A 24,134-nucleotide genomic window follows, 5' to 3' on the forward strand; every position below is an offset into this window, starting at 1 on the left:
TACAAAGGTGCTTTGCTCGAATTGAACACAGCAAACCACATCATCCGTCTCAACACAGCAATATACTTACATAGGATGTTTTGCATAGGGTCCATCATCGTGTCTTGCATTAAACTGTGGTTATACTACAATGATGGATTTAAAACCCTTGCAGATGTTAAGAACCACAAGAGAAGCCATCACATCTCACTTTCCATACATAGTTCTAGCAATGATTTTAAGACAAACTACATTTTTATTTCAGTTCAAATCCCAGCCTTATAAGACACATTCAGATCAAATAAATTACCATTATCTGATCACAGTATTTTCACGTCAGAAGAATTTGGTGCATTTAGTGCTTAAAAAAGGAAAAGGTGCTACGGTTGATAATTTGACATTGGGTCAATGCCTTGTCCTGTTGAGGTCCATAGTAAGGCTTATCATAATCATGCTTTGACTGCTTTGACAATATGACTTGCACTGATTCCAAACATTTCCATAAGCTCAGCACTGGGTCCGCTTCTTGGCAGTGATCTCACACAAAGCTGCTTGACTGTCACGTCTTTCTCTTCAGACAAAGCAGCTGCCACAGCCTCGCCAAGCCCACCTAAGTAGACACATAAGTAACCATCAAATACGGTTCATCCAGACTTCTACCTAATACACAATGGCAGACAACTATCTCAACTAACAAGAGTAATACTATATTATTATCAATACTAATTCCGGAAGACTTCAGCATTATATCGCTAGCAATGCATGAAGCTAATATAAAACAAGAAAGGCTTAGCCTGTTATCCCCTACATGTAACTTTGAAGACCAAATTTCAGTTCAGCTATTTGACCTTCCAGATCAAATAAACGTCATCAAATCTCCATTTTTACTGAAAAACCCAGCGAAATTTGTTCACGAAAGTTCCTTCGCAAAAATTTATTTCTGCTCTTTTTCTCCTCGCTGCAGAATTGCATAGGCAAATATTTCGATAACAAACAAAAAGTCTAGGCAGAATTAAAAGAACCTCAAATTGGCAGACTTTTACCGGTTAATTTAACTTCCCTCTGCATCTAACATCGAATGCCAAGTACGAGAACAAGTTAACCAGCGAGAAAACAATGAATGGAAAGTGATTGCGTGTTTTTTATAAGGAGGGGCTAGTGGCGGGAAGAGCAATAAGATGCTTGGCATTCTTTTCATAATATTTTCAAGGTCAGTTTATAATTTAAATTAAGATGAGTCAGTTTTGAAATCTTACAAAATCAGCTGAATGATCGCGAATAATCGTAATCATCAATCATAGTAACCAGCCTTTTGAATATCTCCAAAAAATTATATATTTTGACGATATTTTGACTTAAGATTATTTTGACTATAACAGCTTAAACTATTCAATAGTGCTTTTAATTGCATTTTTAGCAGTTCTTCTCAAACATAAGAGCATGCGTTCCAGCCCTTTCCCGATATTTTGTGATGAAACAATCAAGTATGAGTGTTTAGAATATCTTAAAGCATACACGGAAAGAAAAAGGTAAATATAACCTGAAAATTAGGCTAGGGAGAACAAAGTGTGATTGAGCTTTCCACTGGCCATTGAATTTAAGGACGTTCTGTTGTAAGGACAAAAAAACAAAAACGAAAGATTACCTGAAGGATAATGGTCCTCCACAGTAACAACCTTTCCTCCGCAAGCCTTTGCGTTGGCAACAAGGGCAGCTTGGTCAATGGGCTTTAAGCAGAAAATATCAATAACCCGAATATGGATTCCTTCAGCTTGTAACACATCGGCTGCCTTTAGTGCTTCATGTAAGGTAACACCGGCTCCAACAACCAATGCTACATCTTTGTCACTTTGGCGAACAACCTTCAGTAAAAATCGCAAAGCAAAAATTTAAGCAAGAATAGAGATAAGACAAAGTTAGCTTTTCCATTACCAATTTAATGTGTATGTCAACGAAAGGCATCAACTCTAAACAACAAAAACAATCCATTGATAAAAAACCAGAAACCAAATGGAGTGTCAACTTAGACCCCGTTTACACTGTCCCGGGACAATTTTGTACCGTTACGGTTCGCAAGTGTTTACACTGTCCCGGTTCCAAATTGTTTCGTTTAGCCGTTCCGTTTACACTGTACCGGTACAGTGTAATGGTTTCAAAATTTACTGGCAGAACATGTATTTAGTCAATCAAGGCTTTTATTTTGCCGCCGAAGTCAACAATCGAATTTTTACTGAGAGTTGAAATGGAGTGGAAGGCCGATAAAAACTTTACTTGGACAAATGACAAGGTGGCTTTAATTTTCAGTGTTATTTTAGACTACAAAACTGCAAAGTCTAATCAAGGCTTGGACTAGGAAACACTACAAGCCTTTTCTGTGGTCGTCTTTTCTTCAGAATTTCCTTTTCTTCAGAATTTGACAACGTAGTTACGCCACAATCAAAGCCTCGATTACCTGAAACAGCCATACAAAAGACCTCTTTGTGAATCCGTGACAAAATCGTCTCGGATAGGTGTTTACACTGTCCCGTTCAAAAACGGAACCATGACGGTACAAAATTCGTTCGCTTTCAAAGCAGGGTCCAAACTGTTCCGGATAGCAGAGCAAAATCGTCACGGTTCCACAGTGCTAGTGTAAACGGAAGGGCGAACCGCGACAGTTTTGTCACGGTTCCAAACTTGCACGGGACAGTGTAAACGAGGTCTTAGGCAACAAAGACACTTTTACTGTCCGGTGACCTGATAAAACTCCCTGCGATAATTCCTGCGATTATTCATGCGATAATAAAGCAGCAAGCTTTTACAAATATATCTTATTCCGGCTCCGTGTAAAAATGGCCAGGTTTTGATCGGCACTCTTACGTGACCATATCATCTAACAAATTTTTGTTGTGTGACCATGGAAATTTCCAGCTTATTTTCACCAAACCTAAGCATAAATCATTAAAAAACCAAGACAAATCTTTAAAGCTAAAAATTCAGGATAACGAGCTGGAAATTGTTCAAAAAACGAAACATCTTGGCATACAGATCGATAACACATTGGATTGGAAGGAAAACATTAAAACCATTTCTTCTAAGGTATCCAGGGGAATTGGCTTATTGAAACATGGAAAACCCTTTCTGCCAAAAGAAACTGAAGATTATGTACACAAGTATTGTGGAGCCACACTTTCGCTATTGTTGTTCGGCGTGGGGCTGTTGTGGTCTAATCGAAATCAAACGCTTACAAAAACTACAAAACCGGGCTGCTCGTTTTATATCTGGCAGCAGTTTTGATACACCGAGCCAACCACTCATAAAGAAGCTTGGTTGGAAGACCATAGACGAGCTGATCGCTAATGAGTCAAACATCGTGGTCTTTAAATCGATTCATGGACTGGCTCCACAATACGTGTCATCTTTTTACAGAAAAATCCAAATTACCTTCTCGAAATATTAGGAATACATGAACTGACCTAAGGCTACCAAAGAAAAACTCAAAAAATGGACAGAAATGTTTCTCATTTAGAGGTGCTAGGTCTTGGAATGGCCTCTCAGCTGAGTGTAAACAAGCATCTTCTCTGAGCAACTTTAGAAAATATCTTGCGAAATTGTAAATAACATTTGGACTTTTATTGTGGATGTTTATTTTGAAACAATTAAATTCAGACTAAAATAGGGTTTATTATATATTGTATATATTGAATTGTAATTAGGTTAATATATAATTTAACACTATAAGAGTTTCTGTAAGTTTTTAAGGAAAGGGCCCCTAGAAAATCACCATTGCTGAAGGGCTACCTTCCTGAAACATATGAAATGACATGAAATAAAATGAGTGTGATATTTCATTTGACTCCAGGATTGAGTAGAAGTTCCATCGCCCGCCATAGCTGCGTTTGAGACAATAACGCAGTTTCAGCCACGATAATTCCAATAATTTGGGGTTATGTGATCGGACAGGTAAAGCCGTTATTCGAACTAGCCTACACATAGTTGTAAAACAGGTAGCCATCAATGCTCTTCCTTTTATAAACAATTATCTCTTCTTGCGGACAGTTTAATATGTAAACAAAATGTTCTGCACTTTGTCACTAAAAATCAAGTTTCAATAAAATCGATTGGACCAAACCTTGCACTTTCCGACTTCGAATTTCTCTTCTGCGGTGTAGAGGGTGGCAGTTGCTGGCCTGCTTGATCTGATATAGACCATATTTGGATGGTTGGCCGCTAGTTCAACGGCTCTTTCGCAAGAAACTCCTTCACTTGGGTAGAAAACAACGCATTCTGGGATGCTTCGGAACATGCTTAGATCTTCCAGTGCCATTTGAGAAGGTCCGTCTTCACCTGTTGATTGAAAGGTATTTCAGTTTAAGGGGAGTGTCTCTTAAAATTGAATATATCGAATAAAAATTAATGCAAAGATTAATATTTGTCGGTCTGTACTCTATCTTGATACCCTAAAGGCAGAGCTGTACATGATTTGTGCGTACAACAGGGCGACTCCAAGTCAGGCAACATATAAGTAGAAGAAATAATAGTTTGAATTTTAAAATTTAACCTAACAAGCCCCTCTTCAACATTTAAATTGAAAAAGTCTGCACGGGGCTTGGCAAATTTCCCTGTCAATGTCAAGATACTTCTTTACTTCATTTTGCTAGAATAGGTGAAGGATTCTTTCAAACATATAGTTCTTTTGTATTTCACCACAGATGGCACTCTGAAATGAGTCGCCTAAGACCCTTTGATAAGAGGAAAGAAAACGAAGAACGTCGTGCTTTCATGGCAGATCAAAATTCTACAATAAATGGAAATGGCAAAGCCCAGAGCAATTGAATAACATACGCTTGGCTAAGGGAAAAAGACACACTGTGGAAGTTTGGTATATGAAATCTAGAAACATACCAATGGACACTCCGCAATGTGATCCACAAAACTTCGCCTGCGTCATAGAGATCGCGCCCATCCTAATTTGATCAAAGCCTCGTGATAGAAAACAGGCGAATCCGCTGACAAAGGGGACTGTTCTTCCCCTTGTACCACATCCAATCCCGACGCCAATCAGATTCTGCTCAGCAATATAACATTCGATGAATCTGTCGGGATGAGCCTTTTGAAAAGTGATAGCAAATGTCGAGTTCTTCGTATCTCCGTCCAAGGCAATCACCCGCTTGGAACTGTTACCTAGCTTAGCCAAAGCATTGCCATAGGCGTTCCTGGTAGCAACCTATCAAAATGAATAAGACGTGAAAATGAAGAAGAAAAAACTATAGAAAGAAATAGAAAAGAAAAGGCATTTTGATGCACATTCAGTCAGGATAAAATCAAGTTTCAACATAATTCTAGACTAACATTAGAAAACGTTAAAGGTTAATCCCAATCTACTGGAGGCATATTTTCGAAATCACTATGAAACAAATGGGACGTTACATTGAATGAAAAACATGTGATTGAAATCCCCGCAAAATCTTCGATTTGAAGTTCGCAATTACATCAGGTCCTCTGTGGAAGGGGTAATTGGGTGAAAGGGCATGGGTGTTGGTTGTTGCTGGGAAATTTGTAATGTTAATCATTACATCGTTCCTTTCCTAGCTTAAACCTTTGATCATTATTTGACGTTTTATACTCTGAAGAATGCCAGACAAAAAGCTTAAGAATGTTTCAAAACTTCTGTATTTTCAAAGCCATTCCTTACCTTTTCTCCAAGTTTGTAACTTGGGGGTTCAGAGAGGAGGATCGTTTCAGCGCTGTAATGCTTAGCATCTTCAACCACGGCAGGGCGATCGACTTTGTATGGCCCCTGGGAGTCAGCCATTACAGACTCAATTGCTTTGATAGAGGCTTCTGCTTTGTCTCCCAAGGCTTTTCCGTGCCAGTTCATTTCATCTTCAATACCTTGCAAACAAATTGGTAAATAGAATAGCAGCTACGAATACAGTAAACCATAAAATGAGCACTTGAGAAACTTTATGAACCCCTGCTTCAACAATGTTCCCAGCACATGTAGTGGCAATGTGATCAATGATTGTTGCTATTTCAAGGGTGACCCGTGTTAGCTCCTCCACAGGCTGCTTGAAATTAAACAGTTCATATAAACTTCCACGTGTTTAGCATTGTTGTCTTTAAACTGATGGTTAGTGCCACCTTAAGCGTAATTACAATTAGTGCCACCCAATGAGGTGTATAGAATACGCTAGAGGGTCAACTCGAGGCAGCCCTGACCACAGGAAGTGAAGCCAGGACAAAACTGATTTGCACGGCAAGAGCGGAGAAGTGCCGTACAAACTCTTGTATGAAGCGTGCAAAATTAAGCAAAGAATTAAGGCGAAAATTCAGTTTTAAGTGATTAAACTGGAAAATCTGAAACACCTACGAACCTAAATTGTTGGATTTTAAGGAAAATTGGAAGGTAAAGGATAATTCTGGACATTAACAGTGAAGGTACCGACCGTTGTTTTGGAGGATCTATAGCGTTTTTTTCGCAGTCCCTAAACATGCTAAACAAAACGAGTTTGTTGATCTGAAGGGGAATACCTGGTTTGTTTTTATTTATGACTTCTCTCTTTAATTTTTTTGGCATACCTTCACAAACAAACAGCCGTATATTTAAAGCCGATATTTTGGACGAGGTGTATCAAGTGATCACCTTGCAAGGCATCGGTCATGAAACAAGGAGGAATATAGCAAGTACCAAAGAAATAAAATTTAAGAAAAAATGTATAAATTTTACAGAAAAGCGACAATATTGAAGTACCTAATGGTAAGGATAGGCCTAATCGTCAACAAACCGGTGAAATAAAAGTGATCCATCCCCACTTATATCCGTAGAAATACTGGCTGGAGTCGTTTATTTCCAACCCTATTATAAGACTGTTTTTTCTTATCAGTCAATTCTTAGACCAAAAAGAAACGCACAAAATAACAATCCTAATAGCGAGATGCAATAGAACGCCATACACTGTGAGTCATTTCTTGCCGTGCAATGCGGAAATTGATAGGCCTCACTGCCTCCCTACAGAGTTATCCCTCTAGCGTATTCTATACACCTCATTGGTGCCACCAATGTGACTCGAATTGTCAATCTTGGTTTCATTTAACGCCAAAATGTGAATCCCTAACCTCTTGATCATTAGGTTAACTTCGTCAAAGTGGTTTCGAAGGTCACTGATATTCAGGGAAGCAATTGCCATACCCTTTTTAAATCCTAAATGCTGGTGACCTGGGACCACACTGATAGGTATCTTGGAAATTTCTTTGGAGATTTCGGAATAGTTTGCATCTTCCCTGAGTGACTCACTTTCAAGTGGTTAATTAAACTTGAGGTGCAAACTTAGCAATCAAAATCGAAGCTGTTCCTAACCCTTATATATTAGGGAAATTCAATACTACTAATGGCAATGGCTAATAGCAACAATCAAGGCATTGTGATAGCAGAAGAAGGTCAAGTATCCCATATTGAAAGCTACAATGCCTGCCAAAAGTCTTGAAACACACGTCAATTTCCAAGGTCGAAATCAATCATCCCCCTCTCCCCTACAGAACAATGCTGGTTTACTATCAAACGGGTTAGGATTTTAGGAAGCACTTTCTTTTGCGCTTCTTTTATGATATTTCTCTAAATTATCAACAATGTTTTAGGGGGAAAGGGGCGGAAGTAGTAATCTTTTTTTCATGAAAGGAACGAAAGATATCAAATGCAGCGTGAATTTCTGGGTGTTCCAAGTACTTTTTGCAGGCATTGTATATTGTATTCTTCGCATTGGTCCAATATCTTATCACTATCGAGCAGGGGAAACATCAAAAAGTTCGAAGCTAAAAATCCCGATACACTTTTTTCAGCACTTTGGTCCACCCCATAACTTACAATCTAGGAGCCATGGAATGCTTTGAGGTGATGGCTATGAATATATCCTTCGTGGCTCCGGTATTTATTTGTCTTAAGCACTGTTCCAAACAAAGTTAACCATAGAACAACAGAGCGATACAAGATACCGTCAGTTTCGCCCTCTGACAAAATCACAGAGACTTGGTACCGAATTGTCTTTCAGAAAAAGGTTTTTAGATCAAGTTTCTCAAAAGAGAAAGTTTCAGTAAGGTGTATAGACCAGTTGAAAGAGAAAGGTGTAAGACCAATTGACATAGAACTGTTTACCTGGAATTCCTTTTCCCTTGAAGGTCTTGCAGATCAAAACTGTTGGCTTCTCTTTAACCTGCTCAGCCTCATAGAAATGGCGGCAAAGAGATTCGACATCATGGCCATCAACAACGTGAGCATTCCAACTGCAAGAAAATTCGCATTTAGCAATGTCTCAAATATTAAATTACTATATAGAAGAAAATATCTGGACTGAGCTGATCTGGTTACAATTGCAAAAGATAAATATTACATTCAAATGGTCACGAAATAAAATGTTTTAAAGGAAATAGTTCTTTATAGAATCAATCAATTATTGCTGGAACTTAAAAGAAAATCTGAGTGGGAATTTCGATAGGGAATTGTGATGACACTAAAAACACAATTTAGTTTCATATAATTTGTTCAAGAAAATTTTGAGATCAAGAAATAACAGGGTAAAGAAATACAATTTTTGACTTTTAAGTTAAATGCTTTCATCTAAAGCAATTGCACCTAAAGTTTTCAAAAGGGTTTTTAGATATGAATCCAAAGCAAAAGGAGTGCTTCTTCATTTCCGGTAAGAGTTTTGAAGTTTCAACTCCAAATCCCCCTGATCAGCGCTTGTGATCCCTGACCCAGATAAAAAAGTTTGCTAATATGCTTGCTGTCAGCATATACAAAGAAACGTCAATAAAACTGTCAAGGTTTATTAGTTACTAGAAAAGATTGTTACTTCAGCGTTGAGCTGTGTAGTGTATCATAAAACAGCATCATTGATTGATGTTTTTTTGCAAATAGAGGCATTGTTGTGTTGAATGCATCAAATATAATTTTAAATATTGATAAAAATTGAAGATTAAGCCCTAGATTAATGAAATGTTTCATCTCCATGTAGCACCAGCCTTAATTCAGCTCTTAAGTTAATGATTAGCTCTAATTGTTTCGGTAGAGGGTTCTATGTCTGGGTTAATAACATAACAATTCAAATATAAAACAAAATCACGTTCTAGAAATAATAAGGTCAGGAGTGGACAATTTGGTCTCTTGTGCACCCAAATTGCTATAGAACTGTCCGCCACAGTTCTGCTTTTAGAGACCAAGGGCCATATGCGAGAGACCACTGAAAGAGCTGCTAGTCTCCCAGCAGGGGACAACCCTTTTACCGGGATTGTCCACCCCCCGAAGTGTTATTTATATACAAAGATAAGCTTTTATTTGATTTATACTTCAAAGTAAGATCCAAAGGAATATACTTCCAATGAGCACTCTTACCCAAATGCCTCCCATCTCTTTTTGTATGTTTCCATATCATGCTGTAGGAGAGCTGGGTCACTCTGACCAAGTCTGTTTACATCCACAATGGCAACAAGGTTATCAAGGTGATAGAAACTTGCAAAATTAGCTGCTTCCCAAACACTTCCTTCAGCAGACTCACCATCTCCAATGATGCAATATGTTCTATAGCTGAAATAAAATCATAAAAAGAAATGAAAAAATGTTTTGTTGCACCATAAAAGCTAGCATTCAGCAAATCGACAGGCCATCCCCTCATCACCCCTATTATGTCTGCCATCTCTTACTTACAAATACACATACACAGTTATCCAATGTTGTAAGTGGAAACTTGCTGCAATGAATGTGAACAAATCTTTATCTGCAATCAATCAAATTTGACATCTAAGCAAATCTGAAATATAAGAAATCTGAAATCGAAGCAAGTCTCTAATCAATCAATTCTGACATCGTAGGTAAACTAGAAGCCTAGGCAAACCTTGAATCTAAGCAAATCTTAAATATTAGCAAATTTGCATCAAAACAAATCCAAAACTATGCAAAAAGGTAAAACACAAACCTGGCTTTATCAAAATATTTGCCAGTGTAAGCCATTCCACATGCACAACTCAGGCCTTGTCCAAGAGAACCTGTTGCAACATCTATGAAGTTGAGTCTCTGTGAAGAAAATAAATATATATATATTATGCCAAGTAAGAGCAGTGCTACAATGAAAACAACTCATTTATCAGCTTAATCGTTATTTCTTTTTTCTAATGATTTGTAAGAAATTTTTCTTTAAAAATGTGGGATATAGAATCACAACAAAACCAAACTTAACAATATAGAATCTCAAGAACAAAATTGTGTTTGTGCAATTACATCTAAAAGCATTGTTATATATAATGCTTACAAAACTTTAATATCGTCTTATCTTTTGAGCTATGTCAATTAGACAGACGAAACTGATGACGATAAAGCATAGCATAAATAGCAATTGCACATCAACTAGGGAAGTAAATATTTAATTGACACTAATTTAGTTGTTGGTTTGTTTTCGTTTTACCACACAATTTTAAAATTTAAATTCAAAACTGGTGTCATTTTTAATGTTCTCTGATATACTGCTTCCACACTACCAGTTTTGTGTTTCGTGTAGGTGTGACTCAAAAAAAGGTTACAGCGACTATGAAGTTTTGTAAAAATTATATTTCTTCAGCATCAAATGTCTATTATATATTATCCATAATTTCTATATCCCAATATGTGTGTTTAATTTGAGTGTCATCTTTATTATCTTTTTGTATTTCATCATTGAAACATTTGTTTGATGACCAAGGCTGCAACAACAATGCATTCATAGGGTGCAGCTGACCTTTGAGCAGGTGCTTTATCGGTGTGGCCTTTATTGCAAATCTATGGGAATGTCTCATAAACACTGGAACAATCTTTATAAGAGAACTCTATCCTGGAATGAGTTACTAAACTGACCGATATCCTGGAATGAATTATTAAAGAGAGGCGGCTTATAGCAGGCAAGTAAAATACAATGGCTTTTATCCTTGACAAACATCCTATCCTTTTATCTATGACCAACAAGTCAGATTTAAAGAGTAAAAACAAAGGAAATGACATTTGCCTTTTAGAGTCCTAAAGTGACTAAGTCACAAAAACTTTTTGAATTTTTGAATTTGGATCCCATAACTTTAAAGAGCACCGTGAAATACCTCTAAATGTGCAAAATCAGTCAAATTTGTTTCGAATTGGCTGAGATATGGTCACATGTGCACTGGCTCTTTCCCAATCAAACCTCTGTAATTTCTTCTTTGTTCATAACTCCAAATGAACCAAAATAACAGTGATTCGTTAGTTAAAATCTTTTATTGGTCATAACTGGAAATTGGAAAGTATTTCATGGTGTTCTTTTATGCTATATGGTTAAAATTCAAAACTTCTAAAAATAGCTTTTTTGTGATGTCACACTTAAGACCTCTATTAGAAAAATGCCATCCAAATAACAGAGATGTTAGCAAGTGCTATTGTGGAAATTTTCAAAGGGAGATTGAAAGCGGGAAATTCATGTGATGCAAAGCCTCGAGCCCAAATCCAGATTAGGGTTCACAAAAATAAACATTGAGGGTTAGTAGGCCTATAGCTTTTGAAAAAGAACTGTTTAATGAATAATAACACCAATAATGCTGTCTATTTCTAGCCACTAGCAGCTGACTATTTCTAGCCAAAAGGTATACAAATTATTCAACTCTACATAAATAAAGCCAAAATCTAATTATAAAGCACCCTAATTTGTACTCACAGGTGTTGGATGACCTTCCAGATCACAATCAATCTTCCTGAGATTCATAAGATCTGACCTTGGGAAAAGGCCTGCTTCTGCCCAGGCTGCATACAAAATTGGGGCAGCATGACCCTATTAAAAACAAAACGCCAGTTGATTTGAAAAGTTGGTGTGCAATCAGAAAATTATGGCGTGCAACACTGACATGACCTCGCAAATGCGTCTTTCATACTCAGCAGAATAGTCCCCATTGAAGTCCCCAGTTTAATGCCAGATGCCTTGATAGTATCTCAACAAAAATTACTTGAAAAAATTGTATAAAATCTAAGTTTCCACAAAATAAACAATTTAAAAACTCAGTTCTCAGTTTCTTTTCTGCATAATAACTATGAAAGCAGAGACCTATAAAAAGTTTGAGAAACTGCAAACTTTTTATTGTCTAGTTTACAGCTTCTTTATTTAAAAAAGGCAAGAGTACACTTTAGTAAATAATAATACAAAATGAGTTTCCTAGTTCTTTCAGTAGGAAGTGAAACTGTTCATCTTGCTACTTTTATTTTCAATAAGTATGGTAAGTTTCAACCCCAATATTTTTGCTAAAATAGGATTGCAAACAGAAACAATACAAATCAAGAGAGATTATCTTATATGAAATTATTTTTGCTTCAAATCTTCTATGGGTTTGCTACTAACAACAAGTATAGAGCAAAGCTTTGGACATCCTTTCATACCTTTGAGAGAACAAATCTATCACTGCTGACATCTTTTGGCTCTGACACTAAAATGAATGAATATTTTTGTTCACAATAAATACCAAATGTATGTGCCTGAAAGTAATGAAGAAAACAATGTATTAATGTTCTAAAATATTATTAATGAGCGATTAAGGAAGAGTTACTGTATTCTTAGAATGATTGACCACAAGGCAAAAAAACATTATTGTCTGCCCCACAGCAAAAAAGAACTAGGATTTTAAATAAATTGCTGCAGTAAATTGCCATGCTTTGGGCCAAGGACCAACAGCCCCCTTTTTCTAGCCAACTCTCTCAATAAATAGATATCATATATGGCTGGCTTACTATCTTTTACATTTTGCAATGGCAAAGCAACATTCTTGTCGTAATTGTGGTCAAATTTGGCACACAAGTGAATAAAATTCTAACTTTAACCACAATATACATGATACATAATGAACAAATTTAGGCCATATTTTCAGTTAATCAGGGATGGCTCAAAACCAACAATATCAAAACATTCAGTTCTATTCAGAATCATTTCCTAGCACGTGTCCTGGATGCAGTGTCAACTTGGGTCTGTAACACCATGCATCCTTTAAAAAGACATTGCAATTTCAAGCTTTCTTCATCTTCTCTAGCCCAGAATATTGCAGCCTCTTTTGCATGCATTTCAAAACAAACAGATTTAAAAGAGGCTGGCAAATAGTATATTATTATATAGTAGCCATAGTCAAGAAGTATCTAAATAATGTAATGGCCACCCAGCAAACTGTTCACTGGACTCCAGTCGAATATTTCCAAACATTGAAAATAGGAAAAAACACTAAACACTAATAACAAACAGCAAAAACACAAATAAATTATAGATAGCTAATAATTCAACTTGGTGTCATGGCTTTAACAGAGCAACAGTCAAGAAGGTCTGAATTTATATCAAGAAGGTTTGACATTGATGAATTTTTGAAAAAGACAAAATTTGGAACATTTGAGTGCTACCTTTGTATCTCATGGTCTGGAAAAACAACACTGACATTATTTCCGCTATAGAGCAGCATGATGTCGGGTGCCTGAAAAAAATACCTTGCATTATACAATAAAGCTCAATCACAGATATTTCATAACGTTGTTGTTCCTAGTGTTCTTATATTGCTTTTGAGCTTTTGGCAGCCAAGTCACAGAGGCAAAAGACACAGACATGAGTTTTTCAGGAAAAAGCAATTAACTTTATAAATCTTTTGAGCAATGCCAGTAGAATCTTTTGTTGCAAATGACATTTTCAAATTTTTATGTGAAATATGTTAAATGAAACATTATTTGGCAATTGTTTCTTTGAAGTCTTTCTCCTTTTGATCTAAGGATGAAAAATGTGTCATATTCCAATCCAAAGCCCCAGTCAAACAAACTAAACATTTCACTGATCAACACTCAATATGATTGCTAAGTAAAAAGTTCAGTTTGTTTGACCACTTGCTAACCTTTGCTCTGCCCTGCTAAGTCTTGCTCAGAGACGTTTGAGGACGATAAAAAATGTTGAGAGAGTCATTAAACATTTCTTTTGTTCAGGGTGTTGTTGAGCAATGCTCAGTTTGTTTGACCACCCAACTGAACTTTGCTTAACTCACGCATGCCTAGCTCGTGCAGTGGATTCCAGTTTTGCACCAAGAATACATTGAGAGTTTTGCTGTGAAGATTGCCATTTTGACAACATTAAGAAGGCATTTTGATTTGCAATAATTTTGTGCAAAATGTTCATTTCTCATTGCGTAGGCACTCACATTAATCATTCTTTGTTCATTGAATTGTTGGGTGCAATGTTCAGTTCGCTTTACCGCCCTGTACTGAGCAGCATACTGAGCAGAGCTGAGCAAGATTTGTAAATGTTGAGTGTTGCTCAGTAAAATGTTCAGTTTGTTTGACTGGAGCTTAAGCTATTCTAGACTCAAGAGTAAAAGAGTGGGTTAACTGATTTTCTCAAAACTACACAACATGGATTTGCTTGGCTTAAGCAAATGTAAACCAGGTGGGACTTTTACATAAGAATATAAAAATGGATTAAGGTGGCATCAGAGTAAGATGCGGGCCTTGTTGAAAATCAACTCTTGCTCATTTGGAACAATTTCCCCCAAAACAATGATAAATAGGACTATTGGAATGATTGTTCTGAAGTGAATCTTTTCCAGTATGTCTTCAGGGAGGTAAGACATAGATCCTATTGTATTAACTTTAACTGCAAATGCTTTCCTGTTTTCTTTCTTTGAACATTATATATATTCCAATGAGCATATTTCAAAAATGAGGGACAGATTTTGCAAAAGCATAACCTATAAACCAAGAGTATAGATGGCATTTAAACGATTCTATGATATCTAAACAATACAAAAAAGTTAAAGCCAAGAGTTATCTCAACTATGTTTTAAGCTACAGGGCCGTAAAGTTTAGGAATAATTCATATTTGAAGTGTGATGTATTTTTTTGGTTATATCTAAGTTTAAATTTTGAGGTGAATTTGAACTAGAATTTCTTCAAAGCACATATTTTAGAGTAGTTATTTTGATGGCTTAGTTGTAATTTACTATAATATACTCTATTTAGGAATGAAAATGCTTTGGAGTGACAAAATTCCTCCTGTTATTTTACATATATGAAAAATGTTTTATACTTCTTCTACTCTTATATAAAAATGTATTGACACTTCTTTTCATCTTGACAGGTCTTGAAACATAATTTGTATAGACTGCAAATAATCTTGGACTCAAAAGAGATTCCCGTGGAACCAGGGGTGTAACTTGGCCAATAGTTTTGGGGGGGTGAAAAGGGTTTCTGCCCTGCAAAACTGAGTGGTGCCCTGCAGACCTCGTAGCAACGGTTTGTCTATAGGTTACTAGTGAAAACTTTACCAGTGTACGCTGGTCTTTACCAAGGACAAACTTCTAAGCAAAAAAAAACAAACTTGAAACTTCATTGCCTATGAAATTTCTATTTCTCTACGCGAGCGTAAATTGTTTTTTTATATTCACTTTATTTAATGTTGGTTTGCAAAATTAAGCTAATAAACAGCTAATTGGGGGGTGGGGGGAAGTGGGTACATGATGTAGACAGCGCAACGAAATTTAACCCAGTGGGGCTAAGAGTCGAGTTTAGTGAGGTAGGAGGACCCACCATGGTTGGGTCCGACGTGAAGAAATTTTTTAAAATTATACCTTGTAAAAAGGGCTAAAAAGCATCTTTCAGACAAAAATTTAGCAAAATACTATTGTGCTAAAAGAATTGATTGTTTATTGAAAATATTATTGTTAATTGGGAAAAAACGGGAGGGGGATGTCATGCTAAAACTCTAGTGTTAGACGTTGGGGAAGGAAAGAAACGGCAACCTTTCGTTTCAGATTGCACGTAGTTGTGAATGACAGAGGAAGATGTTGTTTTGATTGGGAGAATTTTTTTTTCCTGAACAGAAATGTGCAGTTTCTTGTATCAAGAAGGCCATCCAAAATTAAAACATTGCAATGATACAGAAAATGATTTACTGAATTAATGCAAATAAAAGAAAAATAATAAAAATATACGTGAAAAAGTTAGCAATTAGATGAAACAAAATCGGTATTTTAACGATTTATTATGTTTTTAAGTTCATGCACTGTTAAAAGATAATAGAAAAAATGATAAAAAATTCCTATCTTGACCAAAGAGAGAAGCTCTCACTCTCATAATTTTTTAATTTTAATTTTTGCGGCTCTGGTACCCAGGGTACCATTGGTTATGACTTTCGGTAAGAAATGCTTTCGCTTTGCAAATAACGGAGCTTTTCCTTACATACCTGTTCCGTTCTCTAAAATGCAATGTCAGGAAGGGAGGTTCATAACAAATACGATATTTCCATTTCAAAATTCCTAAACGGCTCTTTACGAACTTCAGAGGTGGCATTTCTGCGTGGCAATAAAGCTTTTCTTGGCGCCCTGCGAAATCTTCGATTGCCCTGCGAAATCGACTATTTTTTGGATTGGGGGGTGTCACACCCCCCCCACACCCCCCCGGTAGTTTCGCCCCTGCGTGGAACTCCAATACTAACATTGAGTTTCTCAGATGTTTCAGTTTGTATCAATTTACGTTGTAAAATGGTCGTAAAAGTTAATATTAAGTAAAAGTAGTAGTAGTTTTTTGATTTCATGATTGAACGATTGAAGTATCAACAGCCATATGAAAGTTTTTTGCTACGCAGTGTCCCAATACGATTAGCAAAAATGCCGTAGTTGCCTTTCGTCGGTTACCTAGCAAACATTATCGTTATCATGAATGGCGGCCTAAAAATGACATAACACGTGGATGTTTGCGTGGAATGCAGTAGCAAATTGTTATCCAAAATACTTAGCAGAAATATTGATGAAAACTCACCACAGAAATTGTTCTTAGCCTGAACTATAAAAATAAGTGATATCATCACAGTTTTTGTACGTTTATACTTCCTGGCACTTATATGTTTACTGCTTAAATGCGTGACGTATTCGCGGCTAGTATAGATTTCCAGCACTTTGTTGTCTTTCCGTCTCTAGACGGCCTAAAAATCTAACTTCCAAAAGAGCAGCAACCTACCCCGATTTTGCAGCATTGGTTGACTGAATACTATCAATTCTCAGTCTGTTGGCTATATCCTTAAGTGTTTGCAAACGCTTTTGGTCAGGACAGTGGTATTCAGCCATGATGATATAGCTTCAGGTCTACTTTAAAATGCGAACTCTTCTGCTGAATTCTTCCCTCCGCCCCTTGCCTTCCAAAGCAGACGAGAGACAGCATATTCCTAGCGCATGTGGTATCTTTCATGCCTGCGCAGAGGCTAGATTCATGCCCACGTCATCACGAGTCACCAGCGGAAACCAATTTTCTTTACTGTGTTCCTGCTTTGTAAAAACATAAACATGTTTAGTGAAACAAAAATGCACGCTGCCAAGTGACGTTATGCCGTTCATTAACAAGTCCACCAAACGGCCACAAAATTGTCGCTTCCAATGTGCATATCAGGGGGAAACCTATGCAATCAGAAAGTGAAGGGGGGGGGAGGGGGCAAAGGCAAATTTACAGACCCATAACCAGCAGTGGTGGCTCGTACATTGGGGCTAGCGGGGCTCAGCCCCACCAAAGATTTCCAAGAATCATTTTTAGATTTGTAAACGTAAATGAAATCAACGTTCATTGTTATTTTAGCATTGTTCATTAATTCAGTTTCATCAATTTTGTAGCTTATTATTGTAATATTTGTGTCTCTATGTTAAGTGTAAGTCTTAGGGTTGTTATGCATTTCCATGCACCCTAGGCTTTTGAATTGTAATTGATTGTCGTTATAAATTTTTATGAGAATATAAAAAAAATTCAGTTTCATCGAGTCGAGTTTCACCATTTGTCAATTTTCTAGTTTGTTTAGGTCCCAATGCCCGCGGTTCTTTTGTACATGTTAAATATAGCAGAAGGGAAAAATTATACATATACATGCCCTTTTCTAATTGGGCACACTATTCTAACAACAAACTGGATCCCAGATCTCCTAACGACACAAGATTATGTGAGAGAGCCCAGTGTGATCTGGTTGAGGTTGGTATTACATTGTTTTCCTTAGTTTTTGACAAGCTAAGCTTGTCCTTTTTGTATGGTTTCACACATTCATAAACACGAGAAAATCGCTTTAGTGTAGACAGAAGGAGTTCGTTTACACCTTAGGATTCCATTGGTAACATTCAAAGACCGAGATACAACTTTTTGTTTGGGGGAAGGGGCAACCAATGGCGGCGCCAGCCACTAAGCTCTGGGGGGAGGGGGGGCAAACCAAACATATTTCAGCCACGCCCTTTTAACCACCAGAAAACGGCCTTTTACAAACAGGGAACGCCAATTTTATCCGAAGGAAACGCCAATGACTAACTTTGTTTGAATATTGGCACTTTGATAATCATAGGATTACATCACAAAAAGTACGGTGTCAAAATATTACCCCTCCCCCAACATTTCCTCATTAAATTTAGACGAAATACAAAATCGATTCTGCTGAGAACTGGGGGGGGGACGTGTCACAAAAATGTATCAATCTGTACACAAAAATGTCTCTCTCAATCAATGCCTCCAAGTCCAAACTCAAGGAAAATTAACCCTTTTTTATATATTGTTGTAAATGTATTGTTGTAAATTCATACATCTTTGATTAAGCCATATTCTGCTCTTTTTATTGTAAATTTTATAGTATATAACTTTTTAATTTTGTAGTTAGCTTTTGCAGGGCCAATTATAAAACAGTATTAAGACTGAATTTGTAACCTGGGTAATAATTTTCAAATGATATGAAATGAAATTGGTCGTGCTGTTATTTGTCATATTTGTTGAATTTAGTCGTTAATTGAATCATTGCCGTTAAAAGAAGAATTTTGAACTGATCGCTGTTGCCGCTATTTGGAGTATTTCTGTTAGAACACAGCGTTCCCATCCGTTGCAGGACGTTACATGACGATTGCATCACGACTTCTCATGTGTAATTTTATTTATTGCGTAATTATCATTATTTCAGGTGCTGGTAAAATATATAAAGGGGTTGAGGAATTGCGAAGGAGAATCGCATTATTCCTCTTATTATTTACACTTTAAAAACTTCGGTTAGGCAGGTTGCTAGATAGCTTTGCCTAATTTCTCTTTCTCCACGGGGGCTCTGCATAGTCTACACATTTTTTGGCTTCTTGTCATTCTTTTGTATTGCATTAGTAAACGATTTGTCTATTTTTTGTATTGTGGCTTCCTGGAATGAAGTAATGTACCAAAGATTTGCTAACAGACAATCTCGACTTCTAAAAGCACCTTTCTGATTATCCGCCTTTAAATCGAGAAAGTATACTGGATATTATTGGTAACCGAAAATCTGCTCTGCACCAGAAAAAGGAAGAGGTGGCTGAGGCCCCCTCGAAAATTCCTAAGAGAACTCGAGCCTGCCCTGCCCTGTCTGAGGTTCCCACCCCGCCACTTTACACAGTTTCTGGCTGCAGGACGCTGCGAAGCACAGAAAGCTGTGAACGAGAGGAAGTGTCTCGTTTGGAGTTGAAGTGTTTCTTGGAAGTGGTTCTGTAGCCACGACCTTGACAGGTTTGAAAGAAATGGCTTCGCTCGAAGGCAGCCCGTTTGTCGGAAAAATAGACTACAGAAAGCTAACAGACTGCCAATTTTATGTCAAAGGATCTTGTACAAAAAACTTGGTAAGTGTTGATTGACAAACAATAACAATTCAAGTTTTTTAAACTTTAAATGGTATTTTTACCATTTTTCTGCAAAAAGTTATTAAAGGAAAACTGGAGGGTACAACAATTATTGGTAACCGAAAATCTGCTCTGCACCAGAAAAAGGAAGAGGTGGCTGAGGCCCCAGGGGCGAAACTACCGGGGGAGTGTGGGGGGGGGGGGTGTGACACCCCCCCAATCCAAAAAATAGTCGATTTCGCAGGGCAATCGAAGATTTCGCAGGGCGCCAAGAAGAGCTTTATTGCCACGCAGAAATGCCACCTCTGAAGTTCATAAAGAGCTGTTAAGGAATTTTGAAATGGAAATATCATATTTGTTATGAATCTACCTTCCTGACATTGCATTTTAGAGAACGGAACAGGTATGTAAGGAAAAGCTCCGTTATTTGCAAAGCGAAAGCATTTCTTACCGAAAGTCATAGCCAATGGATGCAATGATTGATGCATATGTTTATGAGGGCAAGGTTGAGTCATGCAAATTAATTTAAGTTGTAAATTATTTTCATGACAAGCACGGCCTCATTGGGCGTCACTGGAGGGAATAAGAGGCTGAAGGCCCTCACTTTGGTCAAGATAGGATTTTTTTTATCATTTTTTCTATTACTTTTGAACAGTGCATGAACTAAAAAACATAATAAATCTTTAAGATGCCGATTTTGTTTCATCTAATTGCTAACTTTTTTACGTATATTTTTATCATTTTCCTTTTACTTGCATTATTTCAGTAAATTATTTTCTGTATCATTGCAATGTTTTAATTTTGGAAGTGTAAACATGGCCTTCTCGATACAAGAAACTGCACATTTCTGTTCAGGAAAAAAATTCTCCCAATCAAAACAACATCTTCCTCTGTCATTCACAACTACGTGCAATCTGAAACGAAAGGTTGCCGTTTCTTTCTTTCCCTAACGTCTAACACTAGAGTTTTAGCATGACATCCCCCTCCCTATTTTTCCCAATAAACAATAATATTTTCAATAAACAATCAGTTTATTGAACAAAACAATCAGCACAAAAGCATTTTGCTAAATTTTTGTCTGAAGATGCTTTTTAGCCCTTTTACAAGGTATAATTTCAAAAATTTCTTCACGTCGGACCCAACCATGGTGGGTCCTCCTACCTCACTAAACTTGTCTCTTAGCCCCACTGGGCTAAATTTCGTTGCGCTGTTTACATCATGTACCCCTCACACCCCCAATTAGCTCTTTATCAGCTTAATTTTGCAAACCAACATTAAATGAAGTGAATATAGAAAAAACAATTTACGCTCACGTACAGAAATAGAAATTTCATAGGCAATGAAGTTTCAAGTTTGTTTTTACTGCTTAGAAGTTGGTCCTTGGTAAAGACCAGTGTACACTGGTAAAGCTTTCACTAGTAACCTATAGACAAGCCGTTGCTACGAGGTCTGCAGGGCACCAGTCAGTTTTGCAGGGCAGAAACCCTTTTCACCCCCTCAAAACTATTGGCCAAGTTACGCCCCTGTGAGGCCCCCTCGAAAATTCCTAAGAGAACTCGAGCCTGCCCTGCCCTGTCTGAGGTTCCCACCCCGCCACTTTACACAGTTTCTGGCTGCAGGACGCTGCGAAGCACAGAAAGCTGTGAACGAGAGGAAGTGTCTCGTTTGGAGTTGAAGTGTTTCTTGGAAGTGGTTCTGTAGCCACGACCTTGACAAGTTTGAAAGAAATGGCTTCGCTCGAAGGCAGCCCGTTTGTCGGAAAAATAGACTACAGAAAGCTAACAGACTGCCAATTTTATGTCAAAGGATCTTGTACAAAAAACTTGGTAAGTGTTGATTGACAAACAATAACAATTCAAGTTTTTAAACTTTAAATGGTATTTTTACCATTTTTCTGCAAAAAGTTATTAAAGGAAAACCGGAGCTTTTCTCACAAATTCCACATTTTTGTCTAAGTTTCGGAGACTTTCATATTAACCGGAATTTTTGTTTAATTATGAACATATGAAAAAACAGTAAAACTATGGTATTTGTGATGTTTAAAGGCATTGAGTCATGGTAAATAGGCCTGCTCTATAGGGGGTCATTTGGTTTCGGCGTGATCGCTGTTGTTTCATGTGATATTTGCATCCGTTGTTGACAACTTGCTATTGATGGTGTGAACCCGCAACTGTCTTTGTGCTGTCACAAGAGAAGTGGACCCTATTATAAACCGTGTATCAGAGAGTTTTTATTAAATTAAAAAGAAAGTTCTCTCCCCCCTTCCAATTTTCCCCTCCCCCCTCCCCTACCCTTCACCCTCCCCTACAACAATCAATGTGTACCCCTACCCCAACCAGGAAGTAGGATTAATGAATGCCCCCTTGCAATGAGAACTCTAGAAGAACCTTCTATCTGCCTGTAAAATGGGCCTAATGTAAACAAATGGGCCTAAATGTATATGAAAACCCTATAGAAAATGTACCCTCTTACTCCAAACAGTAGGCATCAGGATCGAAATTTACTTCCGTTTGTTTCGAACCATAAAAATACCTGCTATTTGCCTATTAAAGTGAGCTAAAGTAAACAAAGAAGCAAATGGGCCTAAATGTATAGGAAAACCCTATAGGAAATGCACTATATACTGTATAACCTATATACTATATAGGAACTGTATAGTAGCTATAAAGGATACAGTACTGAAAAGTGCCAAAACTTCAACCGGTCATAGTGACGTCATTACTAGGTGATACCCCAAAACCAATACCACTAATCGATTTGTCTCGACAAGATCTTTCGTTTGCTGCAATAATATCCGAGTTACCTCATGTATGACGGAAGTTATGGGACTAAACAAATTTGAAAAACTGGTCAATACAAATGTGCCAATTCTGAAAAAAACTGTGACAGGTACTGTAAAGTACTCAAGGCACCATAAAAGAAAACTAATTTACCGATCTTTTCCACGTATTACTCACACTAACACTAGTTTCATAAAAGAGAAACGAATTTTTGAAAATGGGCCTAAATTCGCCATTGTGACGTAGCTATGACGTCACAGCCACGCCCAAATCAAAAACCAAATACATCAAACTGACCGCCTGAAAACGCCCTTTCATATGAGCTATTGCAAGCTGAGGTACCACATACCTGGCCAGAGATATCTGCAAAAACGTCTGAAATTGGCACATTTTCAAACTTTGTGCCAAAATGACACATTATCTTCAACTTTTTTTGGAACAACCATACCATCAAAAGATGCGCCGCGACGCCCTCTATCCATTTAGGTGGTATGTTGGGGGGGGGTACCACGTCTGTGAAAAAAGTTATTCGCAAAAAACCAAAATTTTATGGCTCTATTAACTTTTGGCACTTTTTGGCACAAAGGAGATGCGACAATCGATTTTCGACCACAGGCCCGGATTGCCAACTCGATGGAAAGTTTTTTGGCACGTTTGGATTTCCCAACATTGAAACACAGTAAAAGTTATTCGGCCTCAAAGTCAAAATTTTTTTCAATTTTCCGACGTCGCTGTGACGTCATAGCCACGCCCAAATCCAAAACCGACCACACCCAACGATGCCCCTGAAAAGGACAACATTTGGTGTAAGGGGCGTCGTGGTACCCCCGCTGGTTCAAAAGTTATGGCGAAAAGACTTTTTTGGCACCCCGTTTTTGACCCTATTTTTTTGTTTTTGGCACACAGTGGCGCAACCGTAAAATGTACCAAGTCGCCGTTCCCACCCTTTTCAATCCACCATATAGGGATCACCTTGGCACCGTTTGCACATCTGTACCACTTTTGGTCTCTCTGTGCCAAGGTCCCAAACAGGGCCCACTTTCGCTTGCCTCTGTGACGTCACGACCACGCCCAACCACGCCCAAACTCAATTCACTCGTGGACCTTGCGGAGATCTTTCGTTTGAGCCAGGTCCCAGTTTTGTCCCATTTGTGGTTCAAAAGTTACGGTCCAAAGTGTGTTTTTGGCACTTTTCGGCACCAGTGCCACTCGGTTTGTGCCAAATAACTCGGAACAGAAAGGTGGTACCCTGGTGCAAACGAAGGTCCTCAGTTACCCCACTGAATTTGGCACAGTTTGAGCCTATTTGGGCTTCTGTACCTCTTGTCACTTTTTTGCCCCGTCAGTTTGAAAATCGGCGAAAAAGTGCCAAAATCGCCTCTTCTGACGTCACTGTGACGTAGGTGCCACGCCCAATCCGAGTGCCGTTTATTGCCAAAGGTGCGCCTTCACTAGCTCTACGACCTCCCGCAAACCCCGTTTCGATACCCCTCTTCGTTTTTGAGTTATTCACGAAAAACCTGTTTTTGGCCGTTTTTTTCCACCCCCGTGACACATGTTTTTTGGGGTTTACCCCACCTTACCCCGTTACCCCAACTCCCAGATTTCGTATTCGACTAGGGCCTCTTACAGATACACCTTCTAAAAAAAGAATTTTTCGATTCCCACTTGCCGTTCAAAAGTTATTCGCGAAAAACACTTTTCAAAAAATCCGCACCTACCAATTTGCAATATCTTTTTGAAATAAACTCGGGA

The 24,134-nt window shown here is 37.8% G+C and overlaps 2 protein-coding genes across 8 annotated transcripts in view; one reads left to right on the forward strand and one right to left on the reverse strand.

Annotated features, from left to right (window-relative positions):
• Nucleotides 1-186: 186 nt before the first annotated feature.
• On the reverse strand, nucleotides 187-17,169 carry LOC135692664 (transketolase-like protein 2). Its single transcript, XM_065210905.2, has 12 exons — nucleotides 16,967-17,169; nucleotides 13,376-13,446; nucleotides 12,374-12,420; nucleotides 11,661-11,774; nucleotides 9,927-10,024; nucleotides 9,347-9,538; nucleotides 8,111-8,238; nucleotides 5,654-5,853; nucleotides 4,864-5,185; nucleotides 4,091-4,305; nucleotides 1,625-1,841; nucleotides 187-589 (listed from the first exon to the last, which is right to left on the reverse strand). Exons 1-12 carry the CDS (start codon nucleotides 17,071-17,073, stop codon nucleotides 429-431), a joined length of 1,872 nt encoding a protein of 623 aa, XP_065066977.1. The 5' UTR covers nucleotides 17,074-17,169; the 3' UTR covers nucleotides 187-428.
• A 2,092-nt stretch (nucleotides 17,170-19,261) lies between these two features.
• Nucleotides 19,262-24,134, forward strand: part of LOC135692660 (uncharacterized) — a 38,417-nt gene continuing 33,544 nt past the window's right edge. Inside the window, exon 1 of one of the 7 annotated variants that reach the window (XM_089111399.1) lies at nucleotides 19,262-21,425. In XM_089111399.1, coding sequence (XP_088967525.1) covers nucleotides 21,327-21,425 — 99 coding nt within the window. In that variant the 5' untranslated portion in view covers nucleotides 19,262-21,326. The remainder of the gene's footprint in view (nucleotides 21,426-24,134) is intronic. The other 6 variants (XM_065210889.2, XM_089111382.1, XM_089111391.1 and 3 more) reach the window with 6 other exon arrangements.

The sequence above is a fragment of the Rhopilema esculentum genome, chromosome 3 (genome assembly GCF_057945365.1).
Source record: "Rhopilema esculentum isolate cy_ngs chromosome 3, ASM5794536v1, whole genome shotgun sequence".
Lineage (NCBI taxonomy): Eukaryota > Metazoa > Cnidaria > Scyphozoa > Rhizostomeae > Rhizostomatidae > Rhopilema > Rhopilema esculentum.

Excerpts from the sequence above, each read along its gene's own strand:
- LOC135692664 (XM_065210905.2), bottom strand. The coding sequence starts at position 17,073 with ATGGCTGAATACCACTGTCCTGACCAAAAGCGTTTGCAAACACTTAAG. Across the intron at positions 12,421-13,375 it reads CCAGACCATGAGATACAAAG|TGTCAGAGCCAAAAGATGTC; the intron begins GTAGCACTCAAA and ends CATTCATTTTAG. Across the intron at positions 4,306-4,863 it reads ACATTGCGGAGTGTCCATTG|GTGAAGACGGACCTTCTCAA; the intron begins GTATGTTTCTAG and ends TTCAATCAACAG.